Genomic DNA, 16,463 nt, shown 5'->3' on the forward strand with positions numbered 1-16,463 from the left:
AATTTGTCAGAAGCGGAGAACTTAATCTTTAAAATGGTATCTCATTTATCGATTTTGGTTAAGTATGAAGGGAGGAAAAAGGGATCGTCACCAAAAATCACATTCTAGAAATAATATATATGATAGTTTAATTTCTAGAAGAAATAATTAGAATTAGAAGTAAAGAGTAGAATGATTAATAGAGAGTAGTAAGGAAAGACCAGTGCCAGCATGAAAATTGGGAAGGCAATTGCAGGGGTGCAGGGAAGAGTATGAGTGGGAGGCTTCAGGTGGAGGTGAAACGTTAGGAAGACAGTGGATTATGGGGTCTATATTTTAGCATAGAATGCAATCATCAGTAGCACTAGAATTTACCAACACTAGGCATCTAAAAGTGTTTTTTTTTCCTTCATCGAAAGTGTAATGCTTGTAAGGTCACAGCACATACTCTATATTGTATATTCGCACAGCCGGGATGAAGCAAAGCTGCTTCCCCATTAACAGGTATAGGGCAATGTCATCTCCTGATGTTGTTGCCAAGTGACAGAAAGCTTTCCATTACTTTGGGAATTGCACTGGCCACCAAAAAGGTCTATGAAGATGGAGATAAGAAATGCTAAATAGACGAGTACTGGAGACCGCTCCGCTCAGATGTCTCCAGTGTAAACCTAAAAGTGATAAAAGCTCTTTTGAAAAATCTGAACTGTAGAAAGGGCTTATCCCAGTTTAATACATAAACCACTGAATGTGTTGTGAAAGGCAAAGCCAGCTGTGTATCTTGCAAAATAAATCTTAAGGCCTGTTTATAGATGCACACTGGATCAGTTGCCGGGACCATGCAGATGTTAGGTGAGTGACAACCTGTAGCCATTTTGAGGCTTGGAGGGGGTGGCGATAGGCTGAATTTTACATATCACCTATGTTTTACTTTTGCGGGAGGTGCTGAGGCCAGGGTCAGAATTTTCTAATGCACATTACCTGAGCTTCCATTACTCAGTTGCTGGGTTCATTCTTTACTCAGATGACAGATGGTCCCAGAGAGTGATCTGATGCTGTATCCCAAGATGAACTGAGAATCTCCCACCTAATCTAGAAAATGTAGATATGGGGAATTATAGGGGAGGGTTGTGTGGATGTTACTTCTACCAACCACATACTGTACCCAATTGTACGTCTCTTATCTGCATAAATATTTTATGTCATCAGAGATAAATGAATGGTGGTAATTAGCTTTGCCTGTGTTAAATGAAACCTTTTGGGAACAGAAAAACCACAATCCTGGTCAACTCCATGTTCTTCTACAGAAAGTTACTGTAAGAGAATCCTATTAATTACCTTACAGTAGTAATGGGTTATTTCAGTGTTGCCAAGGACTTACAGGGAGGTTAAAAGGATAACATCAGAGTCAAGTGTGAGGCTCCAAATGATCATTTAAGCAATGCTTACTCAGGCAAAACGCCAGATGTACAATACTTACCCAAGATACAGAGGGAGAGCATCAAACTGGTGCTGCTAAGGTGAAAGGTCTGTGTTGACTTTGAAAGAGATAAGTAAGTAATCCGCTACCACCTCAACTGACAGTGTCTGTGGCTGAATAGTGAACAGCTCAGCAGGGCTCCCCTTGGGAAAAGGAAAGATTTATCCTGTAGCATTTATGGACCAAAGAGTTGATGTGCACACACTGAACGTTGAGTGATTCACATTGTGCACTGCACTGGGGATTAATTGGACATTCCGAGAAACTTCCAGAGGTCTGTATTTCTAATCCATTTAAAGTAGATTTTTTTTTCACCTATAACCAGCAAGAGGAGCTATTTAAAAAAAAATGTTTAAACCATATTACAGAACAATGTTAACACATTCATTTCATATCATCCTGGTCAGCTCAGAAGAACTAGCATTTCCAAAAACTTCATATTGTAGGTGGATTTGTAAATTGCATATTACTGCCAGTGCTTTGTGACATGGAGTATTAAATAGGTGAAGTTTATTACTGTATCACATTCTTGCCAACTCTCCTGGAGACTTACTGTATGAATTTTGGAGCGTTCTCCTGCTCTCACCCTCAAAAAAAGCTGCCAGGATCTCATGTCCTCAGTGTTCCGACCTTGGTCCGGTACAATTGGATCAGTGCTTCTGGTCCTACAGCAGTGATGTGAACCCTGTAGGGCAGGAGATTCTCAGTCCCAGTGTGACTGCTGTAGTGTCACAGGAGCAGTTCCAAGTGAGGATAGAGGGGCATTGCCCATAAGGTCATGTCAGGGCATATTGGGATACAGATGGTAGAATAGCTCATGACACAGAGCACCTTATAAGAAAGGGAAGTATTTGGGAAAAGTGCAGTATGGAGTTTTCCTCTTCCAGGGGACCTATAGGTATGGGTGCTGGATGTCACTACAACAGTTTGGATTCTGACCATCATTAGTCCGACTTTGGAATCCCGACTGTTAAATGCCCGACAGACAGGATCCCAATAAACGGGGGCTATTCTCCCTCATGGGGCTCTATGACAGGGGGTCTGAGTCTGCAATGTAGTGAGTGCAGTGAGCACGCAAAGGGGTTTGTTGCGCTCTCCCCCTGTCGGAGTCCCGTCAGTCAGGATTCCGATGTTGGGCTAATGACCGTCGGAATATCGACTCTTAAAGCGTCGTACCACACGCATCGTTACTCACCATGCACCTGTGTGTCCCTAGACTCCCCTCCTTTACCTAAATGAATAGGCCCCTTTACTGTAAATGACAAATGATGCTTATGTACATTTTCATTCTTACTGTACATCCACAGGATGTGCTTTAAATCAAACTTTGACCTAACAACTAAACATACAAAAGGAGACACAATCCTTTTACAACCCAGCATGCTTTACACTAGCTGCAAGTTCCACCTCCACACTCCTATTACCTACAGTAGCATGCAAATGTGTGGTGCTATCATGTCACTATGGGCCTAATTCAGATCTGATCGCTGGACTAGTAGTCTCTACAAATCCATTTGCATCCACTCAACAACTAATTAAATGACCCCCCCCCCCCCCCCCCCAACTTGGCACTTTGATGAACCATGTCAGCTTGTGCCAGAGCGGACGTCAGAAGTCCTTCCTTTTAAACGCCTGGGTCCATCTGCGTTTTGCCGGACACTCCTTGAAGACGGCTGGGTGCCACCCCAAACACCATCTGCCTGTCCATCACCCTGGGTATGGCCAGTATTAAAAAGCCGATCTGGGGGCATGCATAGTAGTTTGATAGTTGATCCGGTCTGAATTAGGCCCAGTGTTAGAGAGCCACAGTAGTAAACAGCTAAAGACCCTGCAATATCCTGCTGCATAGTGTGCCTACATAAATGGCCGGCTGGTTTGCAGTAAGCTGCGCTGCATCTCTGCTACTACTAGTGTACAGTATCTGTGAGTATGGCTATAATCTGTGCACTGTTATACACCACAGTTCCTGACTAAGGCTATCTGGCTGGGGTGCCCCAAAAGTTCTTTCTGCTGGTGTCTACTAATTACAACCATTATGCGCACCACAGAATAGTACACACATAATAATAGGACCAATGGGTACTAATCAGGATCAGGTACCGCTCTCACTACCCACTCCCCGGTGATAACTGTATGAATGTTATCCAATGTCCACATCTCAAAGGATCCAATGTCCACATCTCAAAGGATCCAATGTCCACATCTCAAAGACTAGTACATCCTAGATGCTTTCAGTCTGATAAACAAAAAGGTTCGGGGAAAGCATCATAGGGAAGGACCCCAGATCTCCAACGGAGGGCCTAGGAGAACACTCCATTGTGATTGTTCATCGTTAATTGTTCATCTTCAAGTTTAGTAGTGAAAGACAAAAGATCGGGACTAAGTAAAAACCGGACCCGGACAAGACCTCGGAATGCCGGACCGGACATCAAACTCTGCATTCCGGAGCTTGTAGTGTCTGGTCCGGGTGGTGTCCCGTCTGGGGGTTGTCTTGTCCGGGGGGATGCCTGTGATAGCTTTTACCAGGGGCATAAGGGAAGGGGAGATTACAGCCTCCCTGTGTGGTCCAGACCATTCTGGTTTTTGCTACATGCCCGGACCATACAGGGAGGCTTTTTGAATGCAGAGTTTGATGTCCGGTCCGGCATTCTGGGGTCTTGTCCGGGTCCGGTTTTTACCCATACCCGTAAAATATTACTTCTATGACCCATCTCATATAGCTGACATTTGCAAAAATCTATATTTGACGCCTCCCTGATTTTCAAATATAGTTTTTTTAATAAATTATGAACGTGATATATACATTTCTAACATTGACATTATTTTGAATTCTGTGCAAGCGGAATAATTCCAGAGACAAATAAGATCAAATGAAATTACATATAGCCGGGGATCCGTGTGGCTGCCAAGTGTGCAGGCATGATCCAATACATATTTTTTAATTATATATGTATGATGGTATTTTTAAGGCTGACACAGGAGGAAATGATATTACATGCATGTCTCTAGATAGTGTCAGCCTGAGCTATTCTAGGAATGTAAGGTAGAATATTACATTTACGGAATCTTCGAGGAATACTGTGTGGGTGTTTGTTTGTTTTTTTTGTTTTGTTTCATATTGCAATACGGTATAAAAGTTTAACCATTGTCCCTCCATGTAGGCTGGGCAGCACAGACAGTGTAATGGATAGCATTACTGCCTCACAGCGCTGAGGTCATAGGTTTGATACCCACCATTTCCCTAACTGTGCGGAGTTTGTATATCCGCCCCGCGTTTGCGTGGGTTTCCTCCGGGTACTCCGATTTCCTCCCACAATCCAAAAATTAACCTTGAATGTCTGTGTGTGTGTGTGTGTGTGTGTGTGTACATGTGGTAGGGAACATAGATTGTAAGCTCCACTGGGGCAGGGACTGATGTGAATGTTCAAATATTCTCTGTACAGCGCTGCGGAATATGTGTGCGCTATATAAGAGACTGTTAATAATAATAATAATAATAATAGTCTGCAGAGTTCTGCTAGAAAGGGTTAACAGCTGTGGTCTATAGGAACAGTCATGTCCAAACAAAATAGTAAATTACTAATGACATCTTATTGATTAGCTTTAAGGGATTGCTCCCCAGGGCTACATGAAGTATTACCAGTTAGGGAATGAACAGCATTGATTGCACATATATGTATAGCAATGGATCTTAGCAAGACCATCTCCAGCAATGTACCAATATCCTTCCGTTGGTTAGATTTGTCACCCCTGGTGGTTTTGTGTTAGTGACAGTATAAAAGCAATTTTTTACAGACACTATTTGTGCATTGGTAACATATATAAATATACTACGTTCAATGGGCCTAATTCAGACTTCATTGCTCAAAATGGGCAAAACTATGCTGCACTGTAGGTGAGGCAGATGTGCAGAGAGAGTTAGATTTGGGGCAGTTATTTTGTTTTTGTGCAGGGTAAAGAATTTCTACTTGACCCACCTGCAGTGCACATGGTTTTGCCCATTTTGAGAACAAATTTCTCCTGCAATCAGGTCTGAATTAGGCTCTATTTACTAATGTTAGCACAGTGCGACACCATATGTCATATTTAGATTTTATATATACTGCAATTCTACATAAAAAGTGATGATAGAAGATAATTGCACCTAGGGGAGAGTGGTTATGTAAGGATTAGTCGACATAGTAACTTTTAATATCACCATACCTGCTTGCCCCCTTTTTCAAAGCCCCACAGACCAAAAACAATTAATAGAGGGAAAAAAATGTGGATTCTTTGGAACACTTTCCTGCTATAGACTTTACCTGGGGTTACCTGTTATTAAACTTTTCTTTTTAGCACAGGTAATAATCACTGTTGGCAAGTAAATGGCAATTGACCCATTGTGCTACCTAGCTCCTCCCTTATTAGCTCATCAAATGCCTATAGGTACTTAGCCCAGTGAACAGGTCAGCGCTGCTCCACCGAATGAATGCCGCCCGCATCCCCTCGCTAGCATGTCTATGTGGCGCACGCTATCAGTTGTTTAGTAATGTCAGTGGGATGTGATTTTGTTTGTTTTGATGGCTACATATTTTGTATATTATACATATATTGAACATACATACAGTGGGGGCATTCTGGTTGATTCGCTCGGATGCCAATTCGCACCATTACTAGTCAACCAGAACTTGGATGTTTAACATAGACATCCATTCACAGCCTGTGGGTGAACACCCACATCATTCGATGCGTGCACCCTCGGGAGGAAGTGGGCAGGCGGCTGATATCCGGTGATGTCAGCTTCCTGCCCCTGGCACCGACGTCGCGGCCAGATTACTATGGGAACGTTTAGTGTTTACATAGGAACGCCCATGAAACACTGGGTGTTCCCATGGGCGTGACTATCCGCCACCACCCCACACCCCCCGTCCGTAGCCTTGGGCAGCGATCAGTCTGTATGCAGATGCGCAAAAATATGGCTGCGCATACGCCAAACATCGGTCCCTGTCCGAACGAACGCTGGCTGCGAACGGACCAGAATAAGGTCCATGGTATCATAGATATAACAGAAACTCAATGATATTGACTTCACTTAATTATCATTATGATGATTAATTGGACATAGTAAGAGAAATTATCCAGACTGATAACTGATAATTATAATAATCCTGTAAGGGGCCTAAATAATCAATTCCATAAGAACTATACCCTTGTCAATATCCCCACACCGGCACCTGGGGACCCCTGCGATGGTTCTCTACAGCATATGGGGAAGTTTATTTATAATGCACAGAGGTTGTACACAAAGTGCCACTGTCCTCAATCTCTGGATGGAATTAGCCAGGAATACCCACAGGAAAACTGCTGCACAACATCAAATATTTTCAGATTTTTATAATCATTTATTTTTGTTATTTTTTTTCTATTTTCAATTTAAAAAAATACACAAACAGGTTTCTTCTGTTGTGAAGTTAAATTCCAGACTCCAAGTTGTGCATACACAGAGATTTTGGGGGGAGTTTACCCATTTTTTTTAAAGCGGTAATCAATTACATGGCAAAATCAAACTGTTTTTTTTCCAGTGTAAATGATTGCCGCTTTAAAAAAATGGGAAAACACACTTTCTGATTCTCACACCCTTTTACGTTTGGCCCTTGGTTCGATTTTGGCTATGGCCGATTTTGCCTGGACGATTTTGCCTATTTGATTACTGCCAGCGCTCGCCAGCTACTGAAATCTGATGAGCACTCGACATGAACGAGAGCGTCTCCATCTGTATGTGCGATTTTGGCTATGGCCAAATATAATGTATGCAATATAGTCCAAATTGCCTTGCCTGCACAATCTATTTTTACTTACGATTCTGACCTTGCGGGGCCTTGCTATCAATGCGACATTGCACAGAAATATTTGTAACTCAGAGGTGAGAAAAATGACCATCATAATTCCTATAAGTGACGATCCCAGAGATATGGGTAGACTTGGTAGTGTGTATAGGACATAATCATGGACCATAAATGTAGACACAAATATAAACATACATATAAATATCATATCATGTTGACACAAGAAAAAAAACAAAAGGCCTAAACCTGTGTGGCGCAGTACTTCTGCTGTTCACCCGTCTTGCCAATCGGTATAGGATGGTGAATGAGAGACTACTGTGCTGGTAGCAGGAGAGATGTATAGAACAGAGGGGCAGTTAAGTGTGAGGTAAGCGTTTTCCCCCCATTTTCTATTTTTGTTTACAACTTTGTGTGCTCTCTAGTTATGTCTATACATGGGTAGGTCAGGTCTAGTCAGTTTAGTCAAATCCATCGCTTTCATTTATGACACTCTTATATTGTATTGGTAATATTTCTTATTGGAGAAGTTTTTTTATTTATCTGGTTTTAATTAACCACAAAAAAAGTATAAATGACATCTGTAATTAAAAAGGGTGAGCATTAGATCTAGTCATGTGGATTATATGCTGAATTACATTATTTGCCTTCAATTTCCTCACAATGCAAGATCCACCAATTCACTAAACCAGTAAATGATTAACCTAAATAAATGAGAACACCATAAAGTGGAGGATGCATGTTCGACATCCTGATTGGCCAATGACAAACGTTTGCATTACCTGCTCTTCTAGAATTTCTAGTAAACTCTAAATTTGGGGGGGGGGGGGGGGGGTTTCCACAGGCTCCAGGCAGGGCCAGTGCTAGGGTGTTCGGTGCCCCCCTGCAAACTAAAAATGTGCGCCCTCAATGCCTGCTGAAGGCACATGATGAAAAAACACATAATGGGCTTAGTAGCAGCAATACCATATGTTGATAAGTAGACATTTTGGTGCCTGTGTTAGAAAATTTATTGGTCACACACACACACAGACACCAAAACCAGTGATAGTGTGCGCCGTAATTTACGGCAAAATTTACACCATAATTTGTACACCGCAGGAGCCGCTGAGTGGGTAGCGCCGGCCCTGGCTCCAGAAACAAATAGACAACGCTATAGTTTCCCCCTACTTCTCTAGTATAATAGTGGGGACAGATGGGGTCAAGCTGTTGCGAGTAGCAAAGTCATGGCCTTGATTCTGCTATATAATGTTGTAAATGGAAACATTACAGTATGGGTGGTTGATGGGACTTCCCTGTCTCCTCACTTAGGCCATGATTCTGGTTGACTCACAACTACCTCTGCCCCGCTGGGCGTGCGAATGCCCCCCCCCCTGCTGGATGCCGAATGTCCCTGCAGGCCTGCATATGGATGTCTTGCATAAACATCCATTTGCAGGCTTGCGTGCGGGCCTGAAATCATTCAATGGTTGCCTGCATGATGCAGTGGTTGGGGTGTGGCCAGTCTTCAGAGGGGTGTGGCTTGGCTTACCATGGTCTGGGCCCCTTAATAAATATATTTAGTAAATAGTACTAGTGAATCATGATAATGTATCGGTTTAATGACAGCATTGCACTATACAATATACCATAGTCCTGTGCAGTATAATGTAACATATGCATACTGTTTAATTCAACTGCCCAGTCTGTTACTTGATCCCCGGAGGAGGTGGACCGACACTTACCAGCTGACTTTATCATGTAAATGTACCCGTCTTATACAACAAGAGTAGGCTACTTTAAATAACACTGGATTATTGTTGGCCAATAAATGCATTTTGAAACAGCCATTCCTTCCAACATCCTCCATGGCGACTCATTTATTTATATATTCAAGTCCCTCATCTCTAATAATAGTGAAGAATAATGAGCTATCTTGGTGTCGTGCTCATTTTTCTTCATGCTGAAATGATAACTTGCATAATATAAAAGTCAGGTAACTCCAGCTAAAATAAGTGTCACGGGCACTGTGGTGGTGGTGGCGGGGGAAGGAGGGGGGGGGGGGTTTAGAGAAGGTTAAACAAGACAAAATGGAAACAGTGACAGAGAAAGGAATGTATAAGATTATATATTAACCTTACAGATGCGCTCACGCTCCTACATTGTTTGGATGAGCATCATACAGTTCTAGCGTGTTCGTAACCAGTACTGAGGGGCAGAGTTAGTAAGCACGGTGAAGTGATAATGTGGCTGGTACTTTATCACCGGCCAATCAGCTGTCATCTGTGTAGTTACAGGCTTGGTTTGAAAAATGACAGGTAGGAGCTGATTGGCCGGTGATAAATTACCAGCCACTTTATCACTTCACCAAACTTAATAAATATGAGTTTTCGGTACTTATGTAGTAACTGGGCTGCCGATTTTTTGATTGTATGCCTTAAGTTAAGGCATACAATCAGATGCGATGCGATGCGATATCGCATCGCATCGCATCCGATATCGGATGCGATGACCCGATTTTTCCATAGGAATCAATGTTAAAATGATTCCTATGGAAAAATGGGTCCTTTTCATACCCCTACTATCCAAGTGGGCATGGAGTTGGATATAAACCTGTGGCGAGCGTAGCGAGCCACCGAGCCCGAAGCGTGGCGAGCGAAGCGAGCCCCGCGAGGGGACGGTATTCGTCCCCTCGCGGGGCTCGCTTCGCTCGCCACGCTTCGGGCTCGGTGGCTCGCTACGCTCGCCACAGGTTTATATCCAACTCCATGCCCACTTGGATAGTAGGGGTATGAAAAGGACCCATTTTTCCCATTGAATTCCATGTTAAAATGGACTCAGTCCATTTTAACATTGATTCCTATGGAAAAATCGGGTCATCGCATCGCATCGCATCGCATCGAATCGCATGGTCGCATGCGATGCGATGCGATCTCCCGATCCGACCCGATTTAGAAATCGGCAGCCCAGTTACTACATAAGTACCGAGTTTTCTTAACTGGCCACCTCCTGAGATAACATGGTGGAAAAACTGGAAACTTATTGGAAACACATTGTATTGTATTGTGGACTCCATGATACTAATTGCTGGCAGAAGAAACAATGATGGCATAGATATTATCATTAGTAGCCTGTCCGGTGTGGTCTAGCAGTCTCTTCCTCCTCTGTGGTATCCTCGGCTGTGTTGGGGGCAGTCTGACCCCCTTTTACTAATAGGCATCCAAGATATAGTGGTTCAACATAAACAGCAGTATTCTAATCTTAAAGCTAAATATTGATATTAAGATACCCTCATTACGCTGTCATTTTTTAAGTAAAATATATTTGTGTTCGAAGCTAATCACATGTCCAGATTCCAGCAACAGCGTGGGAACTGCCTAGGAGCGGTGCTTTTAATCAAAGGTAGACATATATTGTTGTATACTGAATGCAGCTCTTGTGTGGTTGTCATTGGTTTACGTCTGTCCATAGCTGTTTGAATACAAAGGATGTATTCATGTCAGATATATGTAATCTGCACTGTATCCGACCTGCATTGTATCCAAATTGCACTGTATACAACCTGAATTGTAACCACACTGTATCCAACCACCACTGTAACACACGCTGTATCCAACCTGCACTGTATCCAACTTGCACTCTAACTTGTACTGTAGCTGACTCTCACTATGGCCCTTATTCTGGTTCATTCGCAAAGGCAATTCATTATCAAATGGACAAAACCATGTGCACTGCAGGTGGGGCAGATGTTACTTGTGCAGAGAGAATTAGATTGGGTGGGGTTTTACTTCAAAGTAAGATCTATAGTGCAGTGTAAAAATAAAGCAGTCAGTATTTTCCCTGCACAGAAACAAAAAAACTCACCCAAATCTCTGCACATATTACATCTGCCCCACGTGCTGTGCACATGGTTTTATCCTTTTGAGAAGGAGTTTGCCTTTGTGAGTGAACCAGAATAAGGGCCGATATCCAACCAGCACTGTAACCCACACTGTATACAGCCTGTACTGCATCCGACCTGCATTTTGTGTCCCGCACAGTAACCCTCTCTATATTTGACAGTGTGTCCCAAAGTAATCAGCACTGTTCCTCGCACTGTATCCCGCAGGTATGGAATGCTTTGTTTTTAGTTGGGGAAAATTTTACTTGTTGAACAAAAAGGCTTTACATGGCTACAAAGTGCCTGTCATCAGTGACCCGGGTTCCCTGGTGAAAGGTACAGATTAGGCACTGAGAATAGGCATTGTATTGTTGTCTATTGCAAGTAGTTTTGAGTTGTTTGATCGGTTATTGCTAATACATCACTAATTTGCAAAACATTTTTAAACAGATATACCTGCCATGTGTTTGTGCTGCTGCTCGGTTGCTTAGTTTAGCTAGCCAGCATCTGACCTTTGATAGTGAACACTATTGAGCTGTGAGGTTGTCAAAATTGACTGTAACTGAATGTTATTGAGGTTTTTTATGCAGGCACAAGAAATGATATGAATAAAACAGTTTTTTATCAATCTTTGGGGGAAAAAATCCCAAACCAAAGTATTTGAGGGCAGTTTTGGCAAAAACAGGGGTTGGGCACATCGGTAATATTTACCTGTCAGACCGTAATGCAGGTGTCCTAAGGCGGGCTCAGGGAGTATAGAACCAACTTGTGGAGCATAAGGGCAGGAAATTAAATGAATATCCAGTATGGGGGTGGGGGTGGGGGGTTGATATTTGGTACAGAAATGCTGCTTTCAGACCGCAAAACTGGCTTTGACCCTGTATTTGGAAACGTTTCCAAAAACGGGTCTGCCAGGTAAAACCCCTTTCACACCGCATCTCTTAAACGGTATATTACCGTTTAAGTGCGGTTTTTTTGACACTGGCAGACCCGTTTTTGGAAACTTTCCAAAAACAGGGTCAAAGCCAGTCTTCAGCGCGCGCCGCCCCCCCTCCCCCGGGGGTTTACACCCCCAAATCCCCCCCCCCCCCCTGTGCAGCCGGTACCTCCGTTGCGTGATCCGGCACTGCAGTTGGTCGGGGAAGCACTTATGAAAAAAAGCGTCTTTCAGAAAATGGCTGCCCCATAGGAAAACCTGTTTTAAAAAACTGTCTTTCGTATGGGGGCAGCCATTTTCCGAAAGTCACTTTTCTTATAAGAAAAGTGACTTTCGGAAAATGGCTTCCCCCATACGAAAGACAGTTTTTTAAAACAGGTTTTCCTATGGGGCAGCCATTTTCTGAAAGACGCTTTTTTTCATAAGTGCTTCCCCGACCATACTTCACTGCCGGGATCCACAACGAAGGTACCGGCTGCACGGCGGGTGTCGACACACGCGCCGCGTGGGGGGTGTCGACACATGCGTGGGGGGGCAACACGCGCGGGGGGGGGGCGGCTCCAGTGCTGCAAATATTTAATGAGTGCTCATTAAATATTCGCTGCTCTGAATTTAGGACCCAGCTCATTGGCTGGGTCCTAAATACCGTTTCAGACCCGATTTTGATCCCAAAATACCGGGTCTGAAACGGATAGGACCCTGCATTTTAACCGGTTTGAAAAAACTGTATTTTCAAACCGGTTAATTGGATCTGCACCTTTCAGACCGCACAGATTACCGTTTTAAAACTGTAAAAAAACGGCAATATACCGTTTACAAAGTGCGGTCTGAAAGGGGCAAAACAGTTTCCTGTTTCTGACCTCATTCTAGAGCACTGCAGTCAGTCAGCCAGTTTCAACCACCTTGTCCAGAAATTGGCTGATAACAGAGAACTAAGCTTATTGTACAGTAAATATAACGAGAAACATGTCCAGAATCATTGTATCTTAGTGGCCCTTTTACTCAGAATTGTATGAAGCATCATTTTCAACCTGTTCCTCCCTCCTTATAAGTTCATTACCTATAAACTGTCTTCTGCTCTCATTGCTTTTCTGTCTCTTTCCCATCCAGCATTGCAGCTTCCAAAGAAGTTGGGGCATCGGCGAGGTCTGCTCCCAAGCTGATGTCACCCTCCGATTTCCTGGACAAGTTGATGGGAAAGATCTCAGGATATGATGCCAGAATCCGACCCAACTTCAAAGGTGATAAATGGTTTTTTTTTCCCGCTCAAATGCAATCCATGGGTGTGGGGCCAAGGGAATGCTTTCAGCGGCGTGGGGTTTGGGGAGAGGGGGCCGGTGGGACTGCTGGTGGTGTGGAAGAGGGTGGTGGAGTAGTAAAGTGCTAGAAGTAGGGCTACGCTACAATGCCGCCATCTGCCCGTCCTCTTCCAGCACCCGATGTGCCATCTCAAGATGGCGTGCTGAAAGGGGGCACTTTTTGCACCACAAGATGCAATCAGATTTGATGGACAGTATATGAAGTGTATGGACAGCATAAGTCTATACTTTCTTTTATACTGGACGAAGATGGCTGAAATGGGGGTGGGCCGGCTGACGTCATGTGATGTCAGCTGCCCACCCCAAGCAGGCATGTTTTTAATAAACAATTTTATTATTGAGAATTGAGGTATATACATTTTTTTATTTAATAAAATACACAACTTTTTTCATCATAGTGCAGTGTTCTTTTTTTCCTTCTGTTTTCATCCTAATTGTGGCCGAGTATCCACATGTTTTCACTGCTGCTTTAAATGAAATTAAGTAAATCTAGACCCCAGGTGGCCCCTCAAGAGCACCACCACCTATCTTTTTTTGTTCATTCAGGCATGGACAAGCCTGCGTTCGCAGGTTTCTGCCCAACGTTTCCATGGGAACATCCATCGTTTTTGTGGGCACGCTCATAAAACGCTGTCCGGTGTCCTGCGATCGCCCCCTGCCTGCCTATCAGTGAGCGAATGCACCAGCGAGTGTGAAAGCGGTCACTCCGGGGGTTTGCACATGCGCGTACTCGAGCATCCATAAACCCCTACCTTCAGACTCGGGAGTGAATTGAAACCTGAGCGATCAGGACTAAATTACCCCCTAAGCATAGATAGATTTGTTCATCCAACAGTTGTACACAATGAATAGAAGTGACCAACTTTATGCTGGGTACACACCAGAACGATTTGGCCTCAATTCCCCCAATTTCGATATAATCTCGACCAATTGTATGTAAATTGGGGATGTTTTAGATCTGATCCAATGCGCGTCCCCGCTGGTCATTTGGTCAGATCCTACCTGCGGCAGTCAGGATTTGATAACGATCGTTTCAACTGGGAACAGATCGGAATTGGATGCACATCGTGAGACCATCGTATTATCGTCTCGCGATCTGCTCACGATCATGATCGTTCTGGTGTGTACCCTACATTAGCTAGGACTGGCCTTTATAGTTGTTATATTCTCATGTGTTTCTCTTTTACTCATGATAGGGCCCGCAGTGAATGTCAGCTGCAATATCTTCATCAACAGCTTCGGCTCTATTGCAGAAACTACCATGGTGAGTTACCAATTCCCTTCTATAACAAGCATTATACTTGTTTTCCAGATGTAGAACTTAACACTTAACATCTAATAACTAAGATAAACGATTATTTAACTTTTTTTATTTGGACATTCTGTAGTTCGGACATTCACAATTCGGACATTGTGGTTTCGTATGGTACCCTAACATCGCCAACTGTCCTGCGCACCTCCATGGAGTGTGAATGGAGTTTGGTGGTGGTGATGTGTCAGCATTCCAACCTTTCCACTGGTCTTCACCAGCATTTCAATACCTCTGTTTGGCTGACAAAAACATTTTTAGCAGGCAGTAATACTCATATAACTAATGCTGAACTGGAGCCACATTGGCCCTTATTCTGGTTTACTCGCAAAGGCAAATTCATTCTCAAATTGACAAATCCATGTGCACTGCAGGAGGGGCAGATGTAACAGGTACAGAGAGAATTAGATTTGGGTGAGTTATTTTGTTTCTGTGCAGGAAAAATACTGACTGCTCTATTTTTACACTTTTATAATATTACTTGTGATCAATGCGAACTAGCAGCCTGCTATATTCCCATAGGAGGGATACCGTCCCCCTTGAACTGAATTATTGTGTGGTAAAAGTAATGGGATAGCTTGGCGCACATTCATAAATAAAATGTGAGTTGTTTAAACTTTAAAAACAACATTTATTTGCATATTAAAAATTACATACATATTACATACATATACATATTACAGCAGTCACTTCCGGTTGCGTTCCACCTCACTTCCGCTTCCGGAATACACCTTCCATGCGCAGCTCAATGTATCGGAGAAATTGAAAGCAAAAGATAATAACCGTTTACATTGAGCTGCCCATGGAAGGTGTATTCCGGAAGCGGAAGTGAGGTGGAACGCAACCGGAAGTGACTGCTGGAACGCAGTACACTTCCGGTGGCGGCAGAAATCGCCGGAATCTCCCGCAAATCTTCATTGGCTAATGATCTGTTACTGTCAGTAAGAAAGGGGTATAAAACACCCCTCCCAGCACAGGCACTTTATACAGCCTGAGGAAGGAGAAGCATTCTCCGAAACGCATTGCTGCTAAACTTGCCAGTGCACTTGCACTTTTTGGCACCTGGACACTTTTGAAAGGACGCATTTGCACTTTCCCCTGGGACACTTACCCTCAAGCCTTCTGCGGTGGTGCCGCAGGTCTTATTGCTTTTAAGAGAAAGCCCACCGCAACCATCAACTAGGGTGAGGTCAAACATCTTGTATATATTGTTCCCAGTGTTTGGATACAAGTGTCCATGTGTACTATGTATGTATGTAATTTTTAATATGCAAATAAATGTTGTTTTTAAAGTTTAAACAACTCACATTTTATTTATGAATGTGCGCCAAGCTATCCCATTACTTTTACCACACTATTTTTACACTGCAATATAGATCTCACTATAAAGTAAAACCCCACCCAAAATTGTCTCTGCACAAGTTACATCTGCCCCCCTGCACTGCACGTGGTTTTGTCCATTTGAGAAGGAATTTGCCTTTGCGAGTGAACCAGAATAGAACCCATTGTGAGGAATTTATACTGCTAACGATAGCATATTTATGGTGTTATACTGACACACAGAGGCCTCGCATAATGCACCCAGCTCTGTACCTGTAGCATATATGCAAGGTATAGATCAGGTGTTCTCCCACCCACATACAGTACGCATACAATTAGGTCATAAGAAAGATTTATTTTAACATCTGTTGGGATGATTTTAATGTAATAATATAATACAATAGACATAATACAGCAACTAGCATAGACGTCATATATTCT

At 43.2% G+C, this 16,463-nt stretch overlaps 1 protein-coding gene across 2 annotated transcripts in view; it reads left to right on the forward strand.

Annotated features, from left to right (window-relative positions):
* GLRA1 (glycine receptor alpha 1) overlaps window positions 1-16,463 on the forward strand; it is a 145,379-nt gene that overhangs the window by 45,570 nt on the left and 83,346 nt on the right. For both annotated transcript variants that reach the window (XM_083181743.1, XM_083181744.1), the window contains exons 2-3: window positions 13,185-13,315; window positions 14,590-14,657. In XM_083181743.1, coding sequence (XP_083037869.1) covers window positions 13,185-13,315; window positions 14,590-14,657 — 199 coding nt within the window. The remainder of the gene's footprint in view (window positions 1-13,184; window positions 13,316-14,589; window positions 14,658-16,463) is intronic.

This window comes from Crinia signifera, chromosome 4, assembly GCF_055691185.1.
Source record: "Crinia signifera chromosome 4, ASM5569118v1, whole genome shotgun sequence".
Classification (NCBI taxonomy): domain Eukaryota; kingdom Metazoa; phylum Chordata; class Amphibia; order Anura; family Myobatrachidae; genus Crinia; species Crinia signifera.